General features: G+C 43.0%; 1 protein-coding gene across 2 annotated transcripts in view; it reads left to right on the forward strand.

Annotated features, from left to right (window-relative positions):
• Nucleotides 1-10,858, forward strand: part of LOC122794087 — a 307,770-nt gene extending 296,912 nt beyond the window's left edge. For both annotated transcript variants that reach the window (XM_044062229.1, XM_044062230.1), the window contains exon 7: nucleotides 10,461-10,858. In XM_044062229.1, the coding sequence (XP_043918164.1) occupies nucleotides 10,461-10,645 (185 nt within the window). In that variant the 3' untranslated portion in view covers nucleotides 10,646-10,858. The remainder of the gene's footprint in view (nucleotides 1-10,460) is intronic.
• The last annotated feature ends 11,074 nt before the right edge of the window (nucleotides 10,859-21,932 follow it).

Below are 21,932 nucleotides of genomic sequence, written 5' to 3' on the forward strand. Positions count from 1 at the left end.
CGGAGTCTTGGCCCGAGCTTCGGATCCGAGGGATTCAGTGTGCCTTCGGCACCGTCTGTGTCTGAGCGCACTGGTCCCTCGGATCCGAGGGGCTCGGCGCCGGCTGCGATCCACTCCTCGGATCCGAGGGGGAGCCGACTGTCGGATCCTTTGGTCAAGGCCAGCTCCCCTTCGGCTTTTGATGTAGTGGAGAGGGCTCTGTCCGGACCCCCGGCCCTTGCTTCGGCTCCGTCCCGCACTCCATCTGCTCTGGGTCAGGCTTCCGTCACCCGGCCACTGGGACAGCCCGTTTCATTGCCCCAAGCAGTTCCTTTGGAACTGGACACCGCTTGCGAGGGCTCCTCGGACAGCCCCCCCCGAGGAAGCACCTCGCAAGCACACATGTAAGAGGAGGCACATAGACTCCCCCGAGTCTTTAACTGAAGACACAGACTTGGAGGAAGGGGAAGGCTCCCCAAGATCACCCCCCGAGGATGTCTCCTTTGGAGACATCATGGAAATGCTTCATATAAGAGATGGGTGGTCTGCCCCAAAGTCTTCCTCGAATGAGTCCGTGTTCTTGGAGGCATTTGAAGCGGGCCCGTCTACCTCTTGGGTGTCCCCTCCTGCCGGCCCCTGGTGGACCTCATTACCACCAGGGCATGGAAGGAACCAGACACCGTGGAGCCAATCCCCAAGAGGCCGGACAGGATTCTTAGCCCCCCTGCTGACCGTGCCCACTGGAGCAAGGGACCCCCGGTAGATGCCATGTTGACGGCAGCAGCCACTAAGAGGGAACTTGCTCAAGAGAGTCCCTCAGTTCATCCTCTGAGCAAGGAGTCTCGGATGATGGACCGCTTGGGGAAGCGAATGTTTAGTTCAGCGACCTTCTCAGTGAGGGCGCTCAACTATCTGGCACATGTCATTAGGATGCAGTGCGATCTTATCAAAGAATACGCTGCATCCCCCCCAGAGTCCATGTCGGAGGAGGACAAACTTTTGCACTCCACCCATATGGCCACTCTTCGTTCCGTGACCAATACCTCTATGCGGTTATTTTCCCATGCTACCGAGGGAGCCGCTAGAGCTGCAGGAGTAGGCCTAGTCACGAGACGCCAGGCCTGGCTCCGCCATTGCGATTTCACGGAGTCCTTCAAGGCGTCATTCGCGAACGCCTCCTTTGACGGTTCTGCCCTTTTTGGCAAGACGGTTCGCGACACCTTGGTCCAGAGCGAGAAGGACGGGAAGACGCTGTCTGTCGTCAGAGTCCGCTTCTCTGTGCCCCAGAGGTCCTACTCTAGGAACCAAAAGGGCCAGAAGAAGATGTGGTTCCGGAAGTCGCAGCAATCCCAACCCGCTCCGGACAACCAGTCCTTCCATGGCAGAGGAGGACAGGGAGGACGCTGCCCCAGGGGCAGAAGGGCTCCCAGGAATTTTGGGTCCAGAGAACCTTTCTCTGAACAGCCCACGCAGCAACCCTGAGGGGTTGCCCGACTGCTCCACTCTGGAGGCAGTCGAGGGACGTTTTTCGGAGCACCTAGCGGCATGGGAGTCCATAACATCAGACCGCTGGTTCCTCCGGATTATATCCAAAGGATACAAAATCCCATTTCTTCACGTCCCAAAACTAAAATCCCTCCCCGACGTTCCACCCAATCAGAGGGAGGCTGCTTCAGCAGAAATTGGCTATCTGCTGAAGAAAAGAGCCATCCAGCCCGTCCCCCCAGACCAGATCGGATCAGGGTTCTACTCCAGGTTCTTTTTAGTGCCAAAAAAGACAGGGGACCTAAGACCCATTCTGGACCTGTCCCCATTAAACCTGGCAGTTCCCAAGGAGAAGTTCCGGATGGTCACTTTACAATCCATCCTCCCCCTTCTGGGAGAGAATCACTGGATGTGCTCTATAGACCTCAAGGATGCGTACTACCACATACTAATGGACAGACGGTCCAGGAGGTTTCTTCGCTTCCGGCTGGGAGCCAGTCACTACCAGTTCAGGGTCCTCCCCTTTGGTCTCACCACAGCCCCCAGGGTGTTCACCAAAGTGTTAGCAGTGGTTGCGGCCCACCTGAGGCTTCAGGGGGTGCAGGTCTTTCCATACCTGGACGACTGGCTTCTCACCGCCCCAACAAGGCATCTACTATCCTTGGCAAGAGACTCTTTTCTTCACCTAGCTCCCTGGCTAGGCATCACAGTAAACGTAGGAAAGTCCAACCTGGTCCCTACTCTGTTGATAGAATTCATAGGAGCCAGGTTAGACACGAGGAAGTTAAGGGCCCTTCTCACAACCGACAGAGTTCGGAATCTGCGACTCCAGGTACGGGCCATCCTCCACTACAGCTTGGTTCCGGCGGAATTGGTCCTGAGGGCACTAGGGTCTATGGCAGCAGCGATTTCTCTGCTCCCACTCGCCCGCTTGAACATGCGGGTACTTCAGTGGACGCTTCTAGTACAATGGTCATATCTTTCTCTCCCCCTGCATCACCCCATTGCGATCAGCAAGGCTTGCAAGCAGTCTCTTTTGTGGTGGTTCCATTCCGCGGATCTCCACGGAGGCCGCCCCTTTTGTGCATCTCCCCCTCTGGCCACAGTGACCACGGACGCCTCCCGCCTCGGGTGGGGGGGGGGGCATTTTGTGGGCCGGATGGTCCAAGGCACATGGAACGACTCAGAGACCTCCCTGCATATCAATTTTCTGGAGATGAGGGCGGTGCTCTTGGCGTTGCAAGCACTTCAAGCCTTTCTTCCCCTGGGAACAATTGCGATTCAGTCAGACAACATGTCGGTGGTCTGGTACATCAACAAACAGGGGGGAACCAGGTCTTACCCTTTATGTCAAGAAGCCAAGAGAGTGTGGGAATGGGCGATCTCCACCAACCGCTTTCTCATCGCAACGCATATTCCGGGTCGGTCCAACATCCTTGCGGACAAGCTCAGTCGCACCATTCTCTCCCCGTACGAGTGGTCTCTCAATGATCAAGTAGCGAAACGTATCTTCGCACAGTGGGGGACTCCTTGTTGCGATCTCTTTGCTTCTCCCTTAAACACCAAGTGCGACAGTTTTTTTGCTCTAATTCCACCTCCAGGGGATTCCCCGAGAGATGCTCTGGTGCATGCTTGGCATCCTGGTCTCCTTTATGCATACCCCCCTCTGCCTCTGATGCTCCAGGTGCTTCAGAAAGCCTCTCGGTTGGGGTGCAGAATGATCCTCATAGCCTCATTCTGGCCTCGACAGATCTGGTTCCCTTACCTAAGATCTCATTCAGTGAATCCACCTTGGATTCTAGATCCCATTCTGGATCTGATATCACACCCATCGAACCTACCAACTCCGAACCTGGACAAGTTGAAGCTGACTGCTTGGCTGCTCCAGTTCCACTCCTAATCAGGACTCCCGGTATCTCGTACCCAGTTAAGGCCATTCTGGTAGTGGCTCATAAACCCTCTACCAGAAAAATTTACCGCAGTAAATGGAAGCGCTTCTCCATTTTGGCGGAGTGGCAAGGTCTAGATCCCTTCACAGTTCCCCTTCCTTTGGTTCTAGACTTCCTTACTACTCTCTTTAATGATGGCGCCAGTAGTTCCACGGTCAAAGTTCAGCTAGCGGCCATTTCTCATTACCATGTTGGTCATGACTCTGGGCCCCTTATGTCTGCCAAGTTATGTAAAATCTTCCTAAAAGGCACCTTTCTGCTTAGACACCCTGTCAAGGAGACGGTTCCACCATGGGATCTTTCTTTGGCTCTTCAGGCCTTAACCGCTCCCCCCTTCGAGCCTGCGGCCACAGTAGATCTAAAATTCTTGTCTCTTAAGACTGCATTTTTAGTAGCCATTACTTCAGCTAAGAGAGTTTCTGAACTGCAAGCCCTGTCCATGAAACCGCCTTACTTGGTCTTCCATCCGGACCGGGTGTGCCTCAGGATCAATCCCTCCTTTCTTCCTAAGGTAGCTTCAGAAGCAAACATTAATCAGTCCATCAACCTCCCTGTTTTCTTTCCTAAATATCAGAACAAAGGTGAATACAAGCTGCATTCCTTGGATGTTCACAGGCAGCTTCGTTTTTATCTTAACAGGACAGCTGGTCATAGGCAATCCGACCAATTGTTCATTTCCTTTGCCAAATTCAATCTGGGTAAACCAATTTCCAAAGTCTCCTTATCACGCTGGATTTCCCAGTGTATCCTATTAGCTTACCAAGCTTCTGGGAGGTCCGCACCGGAGGGAGTCCATGCTCATTCGTCCTGGTCTGTTTCTACCTCAGCGGCCTTTAGGGCTAGGGTTCCTCTGGATGACATTTGTTCAGCAGCCACTTGGGCTTCATCTCATACCTTTATTTCTCATTACAAGCTGGATATCACGTCTAGAGGTAGAGCATCCTTTGGCTCCGCGGTGCTCCGGAATATCCTTCCATGATGGCCGCCCAAGACTCAGGTAGCTGGGGACTCTGTCCCACAGGTTGCTGACAAATGAATTCTCCTACTTCAGATTTAGAAGTTATGTACTTACCATAACGTTCCATCTGAGTAGGTGGATTCATTTGTCTGCAACCATCCCGCCCTCCTATCCCCTGGCCTTGTCAGTTTCCTGCATAGGATGTGTTACCCTTTGGTTAGGGTATTTGGTACAGGGCAAACTCGATCTGAGGTCATGTAGGGAGAGCAGGGCATTATGGGTGAGGGGAGGAGCTAGGAGCTCGGATCCATAGCTAGATAAACCATGCCGGTTCGGATCCGATATCGGATCCATACCCACAGGTTGCAGACAAATGAATCCACCTACTCAGATGGAACGTTATGGTAAGTACATAACTTCTAATTCTTAGTGCCTGTGGTGGGATTCTTTCTGAATCCCAGGGAAGGAGTCTGCACCTGTAAGCAGTTAATTATGAAAGATATGAGCAGCGTGTTCTGAGTGAAATTTCCATGGTGCAATGTTAGGGAAATTAGGAAGCAGTTCTTTAAAAATAAATGAAGTTTGAAACTCTGAGAAGTGAATACTTACACACATGGTTGTTTACCCTACCACCTTAGTATTTCATTGCATTAAATATAACAGTGCATAATTTATTTATTATAGGGTACATAAGGCTAAAAATATTTACTGAAAACAAGCTGTTTTTCACATCTGAGAAGGGAACAGAAATAAAATAAGAATGGAAAGCAATCTGTTTAAGAGGAAACACAGGCTTCAACATGCATGTTAGCATGGATAACTCTAACTTTAGAACAGGTAGTGTCTAGGGGTGCATCCAGTAATTTGGGGCAACTGCTCCTATTTGCAGGACTAAGTTTACTTTTTGGAAAATATAATTGTATGTGTTTGCTGTGAACTGAAAAGGGTTTGGGTGGGGTTTGAAAATGTACTTAATTTTTTTTCTTGAATTCTTTTTTTTTGTACCAAAAAGTCTGGGAACATGTGACTTGGGTTTAAATGGAGATGAGACGTAACTACATATAAGATCTGACGCCAAGCATTAGAGTGGGCATGTAAGTTGTAAGTTGGAAATATATATATTCAAAAGAAATGTCACATATATGTGGGAGTAACATATTTTTATCAGAAATGTATATGATCTTACATGTATAGGCAAACATCAGAGTATAGAATTATCTTAAGACTTGTATGGTGCAAATAGTAATAGTACAGGAGATGAGTTTAGATGGAAATAACCATATGAATTTAACAAAGAAAGGATTTCAGGGTGGACATTCAGCAGAATATCGGGGATGAAGGAAAACTGGAGTAATAGCACTAATTGTGAGAAGAGAACCAGTAGTGAACAAAGAGGAACAAAGTCAATAATGGTAGTGATGGGTTACTGGCAAAGAAGGAGGATTGCACTGGCATGCATGTATATTCCACCTAAAACTACTGTTATGGAGCTTGAGAGAATTTTGTGAGTTGTAACTTTCAGCAGGCACATTATTTATGTGTGTGGCATGGAACCTGGTTTGCAATAGTGAGGCTGTATCGAGGAACTAGAAGACAAAGTGTAAGAAAATATAGTAGGTTTCTAAAGAACTACAAAATCATGTTTGGCATGGGAGATATGAATTCAGTGTAGGAGATCAGACAAAATGTACATGTTATTCCCCAAGATGCAGTAACTGGGCTAGACTGGAGAGAAATTATATTTTACAGGAGCACAGATTATTTTTAACTGAAAGCTGTAAGACCCATCCAATAACTATACAAGACCATGCAATGATAAAAACTAAGGTAAAGATGCAGGGTAAGAATGTAAAATTGAGATGCTGGTGGTTTCCTACTTATTTGCTAAAAATAGAGGAATTTGAGGAATTTAAGGAATGTGCAGCAGATATGGCAGTTGTTAAGGAAGATGGAAATTACTTTAGAAGGCATATCTAGTGAGTGGGATAAAATAAACATGCATTTTAAAAGCATTGTGGAAATAAAAGTGAAAGAGATGTTTGAAAGCAGTAACAAAAATTATTTAGAAGGATTGGATGATTGACAGAATTTAAAATATTGCAGAATAAGGGGACTCTCATTGAAGAAAAAGACTGTCAACTGAAGAGTGCTAAAGGAAAATAAGGAAGTATTTGGATAATATGCAGTTCAGAAAGGTTGATGTTAAGCAATAATTTTTGTTAACAACTCTAGAGCACAAACACTTTTAGCACAATGATAGGCACCAGAAAACAAAAAAAGGGATGTACTCAAGCTTAGGGAACAATTGACAAGAAAAATAACCAGATATCCTATAGAAGTATTAGAAATATTTTGGAAATGTTATGAAATTTGTATAAAGCACTAAAATGCGAAAACCAAGAAAAGACGCAAGTATAAATATTTATAGAAGCCTTAATTATGCCATGGTTTAATTTCTCAAAATGCTTAGTTTTTTATATACCTTGATGGGAATGGACCCCATTTCTAAGTAAGGACATAATTACAGTTCATGAAATCAGTTTTGCTTCACTCTTTGACATTTGATATGAGCACTCTTCTCAGCACCTGCAATGTACCCACAATTGCCTAGTTTTGCATTTCTTAAGGGGTTACTTTTATCAGCATATTTAGATATGTTTGAAGATTCTTTATTATTAGCCCAGTTGCTCCTAATATAACCAGAAGCATCTCTGTATAATTATTCCACATTGCTCTAGTTTCTATTTGCAAGTCCTGATATTTTACAAATTTATGTCTTTCAGTTTGTAAGATGCTGTAGTCAATGGATGTATCAATTTCAAGAATCAAAGCTATCTCTCTCTTTTTCTATTGAACTACAATATCCGGTCTGTTTGCGTCTACCATCTTACTTGCTGGTATGGGTGATCACATGCAATCATTACTTCATAATTTTCAACAATCTTTTGCAGTTCATATTTCCAATGCCTCTCAGCTGTAAGCTGTAATATTTTAAAAGGAAAGGGAAAGTACTGACATCTTGTAAGAAAGTCAATGAGGGTAAAGACTGCAGATCCAGCTTCATATAGACCTGTTTGAATTTTAAAATATGAAAATAAAGTTATGTTTATACTAGCTAAGGATCATATGAGATTACTAGGCTATTGACCCGGAGGTCATTTTAAGCCTAGCCGTTTCAACCCAATGTAATACCATACAAGAACTAGTCAATACCCTAGATTGCATTTAGTTATGACTGGCCATGTCCAGGAGGGTTGTGGGTTCTATCCCTGGTAAGAATTTATGGTGCCCCATCCACTCATCCAGGTTCCTCTTGAACAGTGTCATAGAGGTGCTTTGTTTCAAAATAATTGGTAGCCTGTTCCAAAGACATGGCAGTTGCTGGGAAATAAATCTGTCACTCCAGCATATCCTATTTAAGTTACAGGCCTAAAAGAATATCAAAGGTGTTACCAAAGTTTGTAGATGTGCATAAGTGAGGTTTTGTGAAGGCAAAGCAAATGTTTGACAACATGAATACAACAACAATAATCCAAAGGGAGGTTGAGTGTAAGAAAACATTGATACCATTGGTGGGTCTTGATGCACAGAAAGCATTCAACCGAATTAACTGGGATATTATGAGTGTGGCAGTGGTAGCGTTTGCATTCCCTAACAGAATAATAGAATAATAGAATTAATAAGAAGAGCATATGAAGGGTCTGAGGTAAGAATTAAGGTGGAGTGTTCCTCTCTGACAAGCTGTGTTTAAACAGAGAAATCATGTAAGGATGTCCTCTTTCCCACTAGCATTTGCTTTATATTTAGAGCTATTGGGCAAGAAAATAAGGGATTCATAAATTCAAGGATATAACTTGTATTGTATTCAAGAAAAGATAGCTTTATTTGCAGATGACATTATTTTTGTACTTGATAAACCAGGAAAGGGCATTTTGGTGTTCTGAAATATTTTAAGGCAGTTTCATGATATAGATATAGAATACTTGAAGATAAAACAAAGACTACAGTTGTAAACTATGTACCCAAGCATGATTTGGTTCAGCTATGCACATACTAAAGGAGAAATGATCAGATGACATATTTAGTTGCCTGGAGCAAAAATTATTCTGTTATGGCAGCTAAGGATAATTGGGGAAGAAACTAATCAAACATATTGGGGAAGAAACTAAATAAAAATAATACAACTGGAAGCTCTTGATTGTGGATGAGTTATAAGACACAAACACTGAAAATAGTTTTAGTCCCCCTAGTCTTATACACAATTCAGACATATTTTTATCAAGCAGAGGAGAAGCTGTGGATAATAATTAATAAAGAGATAAAGGGATTTATTTGGGAGGGGAACAGGCAAGAGTTAAGTGTTCCCATAGAAGACGGTGGTGTAGGGTTACCTGATTTGAGGGGGTACTTTAGAAATATGTTGTTAAGGTTCATATACATAACTCAAGCAGAGGGTTATCAGAAAAACAGACCAGCTGTTTGTCTGTTTTTTACCTAGCCAAATGGTTCTCCAGTTTCTAAAGTTACATTGGCTAAATGGACAACTAATTGTGTTTCCTGAATATATTCTCAACAAGGCCTCTCCCTACCAAAAACACCCAAGGCCCATTCTGCTAGACCTATGGCCACCTCATCTGCCTTCTGGTCTAGAACATCCATTGATGATTATTTGTGCAGCAGCCACATGGTCTAATGATCATACTTTTGTTACTCATTAGAAATTGGACATACTCTCCAGAATCAGAGCTGCTTTTGGTTCAGCAGTTCTCTGGAATATCCTTCCATGAGGGCCACCCAAGATTCACATAGCTGGGGACTTTGTCCCATACACTGAGGAAGAATGAAAAGGACAACATTGGATATTAAAGTTATGTACTCACCATAACTTGGCATCTGTGTTGTCCATTTTCATTCTTCCTCAACTCCCCTCCCTCCTTCCTCCTTCCTGTCAATTTCTGGAGTGACCTGATTGACTTTTGGAACCTCCATTTCCAGGTTTTAGTGCTGGTTTAATTCCTCTTATTCTGTACTATTATATAATGAGACTTTTAAGGAAGCAAACTCAATCTGAGGTATTGAGGATGGACTAGGGCAATATGGGTAGAGGCAGGAACTCGAGAGTTGGATCCAAAGTCTGTAATATGCAGTCGAGTTGAATCTGAGGTTGGATCTGTGACCGATTCATTAAGGAAGAATGAAAATGGACAACTCAGATGCCTAGTTATGGTGAGTACATAACTTTAATTTAACCTAAGCAGCATGTCTTTGAGAGAAAATTGGACCACTTGTATTACGTATCTGTGTTTATTAGTTTAGCTTGAGGTGCATCACCATTTGTGGTGCTGTTTGAAAGCTTCTGTGGGTATTAATGTATGTGCATCTTTGCATCTGAGACTTTTCTTTTCTTCTTCTTTAACACATCACCAGAGATGCTGAGGAAACTTAATAATAAACTGAGTAAAATGATCTTTTTTGTTAGCATAGATGTCTGTTCAAGAGCTTAAAAGGAATGATGTTGTGTTTTATCTGTTCATTTAACTATCACAACTTTCTAGCCAGTTCCAGTGGCATAGAGGGATAAAGCCGTATGACATAGGTGGCCCAAGTTCAATTAGCAGCTTGGGCAGTTGACAGAGCTGGTAGTGAAGGATGGGTGTACCCATTCTGGGGAGAAGGTGGGGTGGAGCTGACCATGTGCTGCCATATAACATCAGTGGAAGGAGTGGTGTTACAAATGCAAAGAAAGGGGCAGGTCTTCAGCTTGCCAAGTGACCAGCAGGTGGTAGTCTTTATTGTAACTGCATGGAAGCACAGGATGCGATGATATGAATTATCTTAGATATCTACTGCTGCATTCATGTCTTACATAAGTGTGCTGTCATTATGAAAAGAAAAAAAGGAAACAAAAAATGTACTCTAGTTATATAGTCCGTAAAGTATACCCACATTCATCAGCATTACATTTCATAATAGATGTAACACCAATGGATTTTTGTCCAAGGCAACATTGTATATCTTATTTGTATTTAATTAACCATGCTGTTTGAAAAAACAGAAAATAATTATGTATTTTCTTTTTGGCCCTGCAGAAACAGTTGCAGTTGAAAAGTTATTTAGGACTCTTTCCACAAATCCCAACAAACCACTTCATTCAAGTGTTACTGGAAGCTCTGCACAGCAAAGAGGGTTGAAGTATTGTGCAATGGACTTCCAGATTCATCCAGAATGGATTTCCAAGCCATGGCACATTCATTACAGAAGATCTCACACTTGACAGCAGTTTGCTTTGCAGTGTACAGCGATGTACAGTGCACTATTACCTCATGTTCTTTGTAGGTACTGTACAGAATTATGCTGTATTTTGTATCTGAAATGTACCATTTATCAGAAAAGTTTCTCTATTGCCTTTTCTCAAAGGATTATTATCTGGCCTACTTCTACTTAACTATGGCAATAGATAATAAAATAACCAATATTCTATACAAAATTGAGTCTTTTATTAATGCAAATTCTTTATTTTGGCTAAGTGTAGATTAACCCACCAGGAATCAAGTTAAGTGATATGCTGTACTTTGGCCTTTAAAGACAAAAAGAAAAGCTTGGGGACTTGAGATGGTTATATTCTCTCAGGCTGTATTCATGCTTGTTTATGCACTTTCTGTAAACATGGGCAGTGCTGTTTTAGTTTTTCATCTCTTGATGACTTTTTAGATGCTGTTGATTTTCTTCTTTTCATTACAGAATTTTGGTTATTTTGGCATGTATTATGTTTCCTAAAATGGTGTAGTGTCTTTTTCTTATTATTCCGCTGTCTGGGGCTCCTTTCTTAGCATTGCTGCATAGGTGTCTGTATTTGCAAGTATCTAGACAGCTAGGTATAGCAGACAAGAATGAATCCTTAAGTAAGTTATTTCTATAGCTTGGTGACCAGCATTTATTGATCTTTGACTGGACAATGTGCATTAAGCTGCAGTAACCCAACACATGCAACACATAGACCACACAGTCAGAGTGTCAAACAGTCACAGCCCTTAAGGCCAAACAAAATGCCAGACACACTTGTCATTGGTGATTCCATAGTCAGGCACACTGACGTCCCGCTCACCAGACTGAGTAAGGAGAAGGTCACAGTAAGCTGCCTGTCGGGCGCTAGAATCCGCCACATAACGCAAGCACTCAGGTCTCTCAACAGCAGGTACAAGTACGACTCAGTCATTGTCCACGCTGGTGTCAACGACCTGAGACGTACCTCCTTGGACTACATGAAAAGGGACGGCGAGGAGCTCTCTGATTATGTAGCCCAGGCAGGTATGACCCTGACCTTGAGCAGTATCCTACCTTCACCTAGAATGATGCCACAATACAGTGATAAGATGATCAGCTTTAATAATTGGCTTAAATTCTGGTGTCATTCAAAGGGGATCCAATGTCTGTCTGCCTGGGATGACATGCTGGACAAGCCACGCTGCTTCAAGGGACGGCTTGCACCTGTCACCCCTGGGCTTCGGATATTGGCAAAGGCTCTTGCCACCCCCATAGTGCCTTTTTAGGCAAGGCTCAAATTCTAAACCTACCACCCTAGAACACCAAAAAGGAAAAAACTAAGGGTAATGCTGCTCAATGCCAGAAGTCTCAATCTCAAGATGCACGCACTCGAGGCCCTTCTCAATATGGAGAACATCGATGTCTGTGCTGTGACAGAAACCTGGTTCAAGGCTCCTGAGAGCACCCCAGCACTAACAGGTTTCACCTCATATCATACGTTCCGCCCCAAAATCCGGACAACACCAAGAAAGGAGGGGGTGTCCATATTCATAAAGGACACCCACACCTCAAGGTTGGTGGCAACGCACGATGCATCGGAGACCATCCAGGTGCAATTAACCATAGGCAAGACTGCTCTGCAATTTGTAGCATGTTACAGGCCACCCTCTCAAACTCAGGAACCTCACATGGCCTTCCTGAAAACATTGGAGGGATAAATGTATCTCCAAACACCATCATACTAGGTGACTTCAACTACCCTAATATAGACTGGGAACACTACTCAAGCCCGAACACTCTAACCCAAAGATTCCTGGAGTTCATAAACTCAAATGCCATGGAACAACTAGTCACCATCCCCACAAGAGGTGAAAACATACTTGATCTCATCATCACGAACATGGGATCAAAATGTTCAACACCGAAGTATACCCCTCACTGGTGAGATCAGATCATAAACTAATCTCGCTGGAGGTCCTCATCCCGCCCCACCTGAAACAAAAAAAGACCACAGTGAAAAACTTCTCAAAAGCCGATTTCACACTTCTAAAAACTAGTGTGGTCTCCTTTAAGGCCCCTGAGCCAGTGGTAAACATTACTCAAACCGCTGAATCACTTACAAATGCCTTCTACCAGCACCTACAGGACTGCATGGATCAGGCAATCCCAAACAAAACTAAGACTCTCTGTACCAAAGGCAAGCGTCCAGTCTGGTGGACCCCAGCCATAAACAAGCTCTACAACAAAAGGAGGAAGCTACTACAAGATAGAGCAAAATCCTTGAAAGGTAAGACACCTTTGATCATTATAAGTAAAAACTAAGAGCTCTCATAAAATCATCCAAGGCAAATTTTGAGAGAAAAATCGCCAAGGACTCTAAAGACAATCATAAGGCCTTCTTTAGCTATGTTAGAAACCTAGGAGGAAACTCCCAGATATGCTCAGAATTAGTTCAAAATGATGTGAAAATTACTGAACCTACACACATTGCTAACATACTGGCTGACAGGTTCAGTGCAAACTTCTCCCCTCCCCAAAGGAGAGATATCTATTCCAGAGGATTGTAGCCCCCCAAACATCTCCAACGCCCAGGTGAGAACTGCCCTCTCTAAGGCGAAAAACACAGCATCCATGGGACCGGATGGTGTCCCCGGCTGTGTGCTTCATGAACTCAACGAGGAATTAAACCCACAGTTAGGACAGCTGTTTAATCTTAGCCTCACCTCAGGATACGTACTCCAAGGAGTGGCGCACGGCGACTGTGGTCCCACTTCATAAGGGCGGTGCCTCCACAGACCCTGGAAATTACCGCCCCATTAGCTTGACAAGCCTTATCTGCAAAGCCATGGAGAGGATCATAATGGAACTCATAAATAAAGACATAGGGAACTTGCAGACTTTGGATCCAACCCAGTTTGGCTTTGTCAAAGGCAGATCCTGCCTCTTAAACTTGGTTGACTTTTTCGAGACAGTCACCAAGGCCATTGATGAGGGAAAGGCAGTCCATACAGCCTACCTCGACCTGGCAAAGGCCTTCGACACAATACCCCACTCAGGTATCATCGAAAACTCATCAGCTTGAATGTAAACCCATACATCACAAGATGGGTTGCAAACTGGCTAAGCGACAGAACCCACAGGGTCAGAGTTGCTGGAGCCATGTCAGACTCAAAGCCTGTCACAAGTGGTGTCCCACAGGGCTCAGTCCTGGGTCCACTCTTGTTCGGCATCTACTTTTCTGAAGTACAAGCAAACACAGGAGGGTTATGGCTGACAAAGTTTGCAGATGACTGCAAACTGGGCGCCATAGTCGAAAACACATATGACACAGATATCCTCCAGAAGGGCCTCACAGAAATGGATAACTGGTGCCAGAGCCATGGCCTGAAGTTAAACGCCAAAAAATGCATAGTCATACCATTCGGGAAAAACAAGGTTACCCCTAGCTACCATATAGGTGACAATCCACTGAGCACAGAAAAAGTCATCAGGGATCTGGGGACCCAAGTTGACAGTAGTCTTTCGTTTGACACTCATGTTGCTAAAGTAGTTAGGAAAACCTTCTATATCGCCCACCTGATCATGAAGGGATTCACATCTAGATCAAGGGAGGTCATCATCCCCTGTACTCATCACTCATTAGACCTATGATTGAGTACAATGCCCGCTCGAATGTATCTGACCAGACACCTGATGCAGCTTGAAAGGCCCCAAAAGTTCCTCACCAAAAGGATAAAGGGTCTCAAAAATATGTCTTATGCTGCCCGACTGAAAGAACTCCAGCTTTATTCAGTCTCATACCGCTTGCTCAGAGGTGACCTGTGCCTGACATATAAGGCCATGTCAAACCCAGATTTGATGAATATGCTTCACCTCAAAAATCTAGATCCCTCAGAACCACAAGGGCGGAGATTTAAACCTTGACACGGTTATAAATAGAACGTGCTGGAGGGACAGATTCATCACCCAGAGACTCCCTATGCTGTGGAACAAAATCCCGGTACATGTGAGGCAGAGCACCTCGCTGGCCTTGTTCAAGAGGAATCTTGACCAATGGATGGGAGATCGCAGATATACCCCAGGGATTACTTCAGTGTCACTGCTTGACAGAGGCACAGAAAAATGATAGGCATAGTTTTTATTCAAACTAAAGGGGTGGCGAAAGCCACATAACTATGGGCTAGGCTTATAAATGCCCTTGGGCAGATAGCCTAGTATGAACCTATGAACCTATGAACCTATGTAAGAAGCATTACATAGAGGGTTAAGGAAGGGAGTCAAACAGGAACAAACCATAAAACATGGACTACAGTCATGTCTTTGGTCACACAACCATCCTTTGGATAAAGATCAAATATACTAACATGCATTTGGCCTAAACAGTTGTAGTGAAATTTGCATCAATAACTGAATCCCCCTCCATGTTTGTTCACATAGTTTTTGCATTAGAGAGAGTTTGTGCCAACAGCCATGAAGACAAAGAAAATAAGTTAGAAATGCTCAAGTTCTCCATGTTGCACTTTTAAGCAAAGTGGCCTTATGGGGTTAATGAACCAGCAGTAACAGTCATCTGATTAAGATACCAATGAACCAGATAAATTTCTTATTATAAAGCCAGAGACATCTAAGATTAGCCAGCAACTGGTTGATCTCTAGGGAGGAAAGTATCATGACGATACAGGAGATAGAAGAACATGTGTACTTCATTAGACCTAAGTCAGGAATTTAATGTGAAAAAGAAGTAAGTATAGAGTCTCTACTGGCATATTTGAAACTGAAGTGCCAAGGTTTGGAGCACCAGGCCAGAAAAAAAAGATCTATTTCTCAGATATAGTAGAGTAGCCCAAGCATAATGTCTGTGCACTATCTAAAAATAATAAACTTGCTGAAAGATGTAACATTCCGATGCAGAACATTTTTGCTGATCAGGAGCACAGATTTTTTTTCTACTTGCAGACATGAGGAAGAATATACCTTGTTCTATACTGGTGCAGTTTTCCATATATGCTGTGAAGAAGAGAGGTTGGCAATGTGGACATCACAAGGAGTTGTAAAGGTTGGTATTAATAGAGTGTTTTGTGATAATGATTATAGTGCAGCTATGTGGAATTTGAGATATGCATCTCTACCAGTGATCCAGCCATGCCAACAATTACATTAAAATTCAGTCTTCTGTATTCTGTATTTTTAAAAGTTCACTTTCTTTGGGGAACAGTGACATTTATGGACTCCACAGAAGCATTATAAAGCAACATCAGGGGAATTTCTAACTATAACTAATATAGGAAATGGTTATAAAGAGATTAGTTGAGCCTCTTTTTAGCTAACATAGCAGATAAAGAGATTAAAATAATTATTCTGTTAGCACGAGGGTTATATCTAAGATGAGTGGCATGTTTTCTTCTTGCTACTTGTTCAGTTAACATGGGTAAGTTGTTTTAGCTATAGTGTCGTTACTGTTTATATGTTTGTTATTTTTTTCCTTTTTTCGCTTTCCCTTGAGTTAATAGGATATTGTGTATATTAGAACTTTATGAAGAGAAGTATAAGTTAATGGATATTATATATATTAGAACTATATGAAGAGAGGTATAGTGGCTGCAAAAGTAAGTTAAAAGAGGGGGTAACTTGTTCTCCCTCATATACTTGTGTCCAGGGGTCATGATTGTCATGAAGGGAAGGATCAGGCTATGTTTATATAGAGGGCATATAAAAGTGGATTAATTGTAGTACGATGATTGGGTGTTGTGATTCTTCCATCCTAGCAGAAATAAATGTTCTGTTTCTTGAAAACAATTTATTTCATTACTTGTAAATAGTTATTTATTAATAGGGATATATTTGCAGTTGAGTAAATGAAAACTTGTTAAGCCCGCCAAGTTTTGGAGGGAGGGTATTGCTTTTTGTTCACTAAATGAGAGGAAGCACTGCAAGGGCCAACAGAAGTCTTGGTAAGGAGAAAGGTATTTTTTCTGTTTTGCAGTGATTTCAGTTAATTTGAGTTGCACTATATTGTCTTCAAATGTAAACATTAAATTCATCTGTTAAGCTTAGTAAAAAAAAACGCATATGCCAAAAGACATAAACCAGATTTCTTTATGATGCAAGAAACACATTTCAATGAGCTGGAGCATATTAAACTGTTAAAATTATTTAGGTTTAGGAAATGTATTCTGCTTCTCATCTAAATGGTAACAAGGTGGAGGTCCTGCATTTTGCTTTGAAAAGGGACCATCCTGAGTATCAACATGTAAATATAGGGAAAGCAGGAAGATATGCAGATGTAAGGGCTGTTAAGTGGAATTAAAGCCACAATGATTTGTGTGCATATCCCAATGGGTGCTAATAAGAGAGAAGCAGCAGTGAAGTGTAGTGTAGAGAATGTATGGAATTTAGAGAGCTATGCACAATAATCAGATGGGATTGGAGTATGATAATACATTCTAATGAAATGCGCACAGGTCCTAAAATATTCATGTTGCCCGTATTGAGGAGGTTTTTGTCAGATATTATAAGATTTATAGATTTGGTGAACAGACATCCCCTTCAGGAGGGAGACTACACCTTCTTTTGTAATAGGGACAAATCATTCTCCCAAATTTATAAACTGTATGTTTCCTAAAAGTGCAATTATTTGGGACAGCACAGTGGTGCAGCAGCAGTGTCACCTCACAGCAAGAGGTTCTGTGGTTCAATTCTCGGCTGGACTGCCTTCTATGCGGAGTGTGCATGTCCTCCCTGTATTCGTGTCTGATTCCTCTAGGTGCTCCGGTTTCCTCCCACGTTTCAAAGACATGCATCTGGAGCATTTCTCCTCGAGCCTCCTCTGAAAATTGGCTTAGTTCCAAGTTGGACTTTCCCGGTAAACAAATGTTAAATAAATAAATAAACTTTGCTAGAAAAAAATTACATGGAGAAAAACTGTCCACTTAATGTGTAAGCTGGTCACTATGCAACCCCCTTTGGATAGGGTTTATCGAATTGATCTTACTCCCTGTAGTGTTGTAGAAATTGTAAGGTGGTTAGTTCAACAATGCACACAGCTGATAGCTGCTACAAGTGTGATAGGTGGATACATTGAGGAGTTTTAGGATGTTCTTAAAACTGGTTTTAGTGGTAGGATATACAACTGCAGCAAACAAAAGAGATTGCAGAAGGAGAAAGAAATTAACACTTAGAAGGAGGGGGACCTCAGGCCAATATTGGACCTCAGCCAGCTCAATCAATTTGTGAGACAGACAAAGTTCTGGATGGTCACAGTATAGTCTATACAACCTCTTTTGAGTAAGGGCAATTGGATGTGCTCTAGAGATCTCCAGGATGTATACTATCATATAAATATACAAAGGCACTCTAGTAGATTTCTTCATTTCTGGCCAGGGATCAATCATTTTCAGATCATAGCACTTCCATTCACTGTCACTGCAGCACCCCCCCACCCTTGGGTGTTCACCCTAATTATGGCAGTGGTACAGCTCATGTCTTACTTCAAGGGATCTAGTTCTTCCCCTTATCTAGACAATTGGCTTCTAAGTGCTACTTCCAGGGATCTACTGCTACAAAAACAACAAGCACTACTACTCTGTCTTGCAGACCTATTAGAGATCACAGTGAATCATACAAAACGTCATCTGTCTCCCACTCAACCGATAGAATTTATAGTATTTCATATTAACACAGTTCTACAAATTGCCAAACTCCCAGAAGCAAGAATACTGTCTTTAAGACTGTTGGCTTCTCCGGTAATTCATCATCTTCATCCACATGCAAGATTGATTCTCCTTTTGTATGGTCTGATGGCCTCTACTATCACTTTAGTTCCATTAGTGAGATACCACTTGAGAGTGTTACAGTGGACTCTCTCAGTCCAATAGTCATGGAGTCTTCAACACTTCCATGCCAAAATTCATCTCAGTGAAGTCTGCAGAGACCATTATAAAGTGGTGACAACCTCTTTTTCAGTTACAGAAAGGAGACCATTTTGAACACCAACTCCCCAGGCCACAGTCAGCATGAATGACCACAGATACTTCCCTTCTAGGGTAGGGAGGCATTTTGAGGGGAAGATGGTTCAAGGTACTTGGTCACCTGTAAAGGCCAATCTTCACTTCAATGTCTTGGAGACAAGAGTGGTCCTCCTAGCTTTTCAGGCTTTTCATGACTCTCTACCCAAGGGTGTGATATCTATCCAGACAGACAATATGTCAGTGGTATGGTACATTAACAAACAAGGGGGAACACAATCATATCCACTTTTCTGGGAGTCCATGAGAGTATGGTAATGGGCAATGTCTCCCCATCATTTTCTGGTAGCAACAGACATACCCAGGATGGCAAATATACAAGAAGACAAATTGAGCAGGTCAATCCTATCGCCTCAAGAGTGGTCTCTCAACCAGATGGTAGCAACATAGATTTTCAGTCTCTGAGGCCAGCCTTCCTGTGACTTTTTTACTTCACACCTAAACAACAAGCGCAGCAGTTACTTTGCCATCATCCCTCCACTGGGACAGTCACCAGGAGGTGCTCTAGTCCACAACTGACCCCCGAGTCTCCTCTGTGCATTCCCACCAACACCCCTCCTGAAGAAATTAATTTAGAAAACCATGAGTTACAAGACCAAGGTGATCTGTATTGCTCCTTTATGGTCCTGGCAGGACTGGTTTCCCTTCCTTTGGCCTCATGTGCTATAGCTGTACTGGGTGCTGAATCCCAGTGTGGATCTTCTGAGTTACCCATCTGGGATGCCTGTACCAGAGCTGCAGTCCCTAAAATTAGCATGGATTCTCCAGTATTAATGACAAAAACAATCAACCAAAAGAGATTTATAAAAGTGGAAAAGATTTTCTATCTGTGCTTCATTAAAGGGGCAGGACCCCTTTTCTGCTCTCCTCCCATCAAAACTGGATTTACTTGCAGAAAATTTTCACCAGTAATTTAGTTTTTCTACCATCAAGATACAAATGGCTGCTATATCCAATATTCACACAAGTCATAATGAAGCTGTCATTGCTTCTCTTAGAATCTCTAAATTTTTCCTCAAAGGAGCTTTCTTGCTGAGGCCTTCAATTAGCGACTCAGTTCATAGGTGTTTACTAGGCTAACAACCACAAGGGCCTTTTTAAGCCTAGCCATGCATCCCACATCTCTGACAAGTTATGGCATATAAATGTAAGCAGGGGCTTGGGAGATGAAATGTTTACAAGCAGGGGCTTGGAAGATAACCCATTTACAGGCTGCCTGTGTCCATTAGAGACATAAGTACCAAACTAGGGATGAGTTTCCTGTTCCCAATCCAATTGTCCAAGTTATACTTGATTTAGGTTAGGCAGGGACTCTGCTTCACATGGATGGGGAGCCTGTTCCAGAGAAGCGGTTCTCTCTGGGATACATACCTGTCTCTCCAACGGGTCCTATTTATATCACAGGCAAGGTTTACGTTTTAGAATGGGTAATTCTAGTGCTGTTTGATATGCAGGATGTCCATCAGGATGATGGTCTGACAGTGCCTTGTAAGCCTGTAGGAGACAGAATACAGGGATAGGGCCTTGAGGCAGTCTGCAAAGGAAAAGTTACTTATGCCCTGTATTTTTATAGTGAGGAACCTCTGTGGATGTTCAAGTTGTTGGATATGCCTGGTGAGGTACATATGAAAGGTGGCATTGTACTCGATAGTTGTGATGAATGCCAAATACAGTGGAACAATGAATTCCTTGGACATAGATGTAATACCTTTATTTATAAGTTGCACAACACTGAATGATTTTTTTCAGTACTGTAGATACATACTGGTCAAAGGTGAGATTACTGTCAATGTGTGTCACCAAGTCCCTGAATACTGGGTCAACTGTTAGGGGGGTGTTGTCGATATGATACTTTAAGAGGGGTGGATGACTTCCTGAAGGATACTATTCTGCATTTCTTGGCATTTAGTTTTAGTCCATGGCTCTGACACCAGTTATTTGTCAGTATCAGCCCTTCCTGAAGAACATTTGTGTTAGTGGGGGATTTTATGACTGCTCCTAAGTTGCAAGCATCTACAAATTTACTCATCCAGAGGCCATTGACATTGACCTTGACATCAGAGAAGTAAATGCCAAACAGGAGTTGTCCCAGGACTGATCCCTAAGTGACTCCACTTGTGACTGGCCTCTTTGTAGTAATGAGCTCCCCAGTTCTAACTTACTGGGTCCAGTCTGTGAGTCATCTGACTATCCACCTGGTGACATAAGGGTTTATACCTAACCTCTTGAGTTTGTCAACAGTGCTGGAATGGGGTACTGTGTTAAGTGCCATGACCAAGTCAAGGTAAGCAGTGTGAACCATTTTGCCCACATCCATTCCTTTAGTGACCTTCTCAAAGAAGTCCACCATGTTGAGTAGGCATGATCTGATTTTGATGAAACTAAATTAGGTTGGGTCCAATGTCTGGAGGTTTCCTATGCCATTATTAATCATTTATATAATAATTATTTCCATGGCTTTGCTTATGAGACTTGTGAGACTTATGGGTTGTAGTTTCCAGGATCTGTAGATGGCCCACCTTTGTGCAGATGGATGACTGTTGTTGCTTTTGATTCTTGAGGTATGAAGCCTGTTTAGAGGCCACAGTTAAATAGCAATTCCAGAGGGCCTGATAGGTCATGTTTCATGCTATTTAGAAGACATCCTGGGATATTGTCTGTGCCCATTGATGCAGTGTTCTTGGACTTAGAGAGAGCATCAAGGACCTATTCCCTAGTGATAACGGGGGAGTTATATTTGATGGTATTTTATGAGGGAAGGTTGTGGGGGAGAGATGGATAAAGTTGGAGCTGAATTTTTTGGCCAGTAGGTTTACTGTATCTTCTGGCTCAGTATAAGTGGCTCTGCACACAACTGTGGACATAGTCAAATAATGCCCTATGTCTGTCCTTGGCCTGGGAGGACAAATGTACCTAAAATCTAGCTTTGGTAGAATTTATTTGTCCTCTAAGTTGCTTGTTTAATTTGATGAAAGTACTTTTTTTCCTCTTGGGTACTGCACCTCCTAATTTTTGCATTTATTTTCTTCCTTCTGTCGTACAGCCTATAGATGTTGTGATTCCACCAGAGTGGCTTGTTTTTTGAGTTAGTTCTGTACTTCTTCCTGGTGGGTACAGCTGTCTCTATACAGCTATTAATATGCTTGTATAGGGTTTCTGAGAACAGTTTTGTTTACGTAATCACCCTTCTCCACTACAGCAGGCTAGCATTTTGCCTCAGCTGCAGGTTGGTGACTCTGCTGTGACCATTAGTTGTATCTAAGGTCACTTTTA

This window comes from Protopterus annectens, chromosome 2.part1 (assembly GCF_019279795.1).
Source record: "Protopterus annectens isolate FY-2018-M chromosome 2.part1, PAN1.0, whole genome shotgun sequence".
Taxonomy (NCBI): Eukaryota; Metazoa; Chordata; order Ceratodontiformes; family Protopteridae; genus Protopterus; species Protopterus annectens.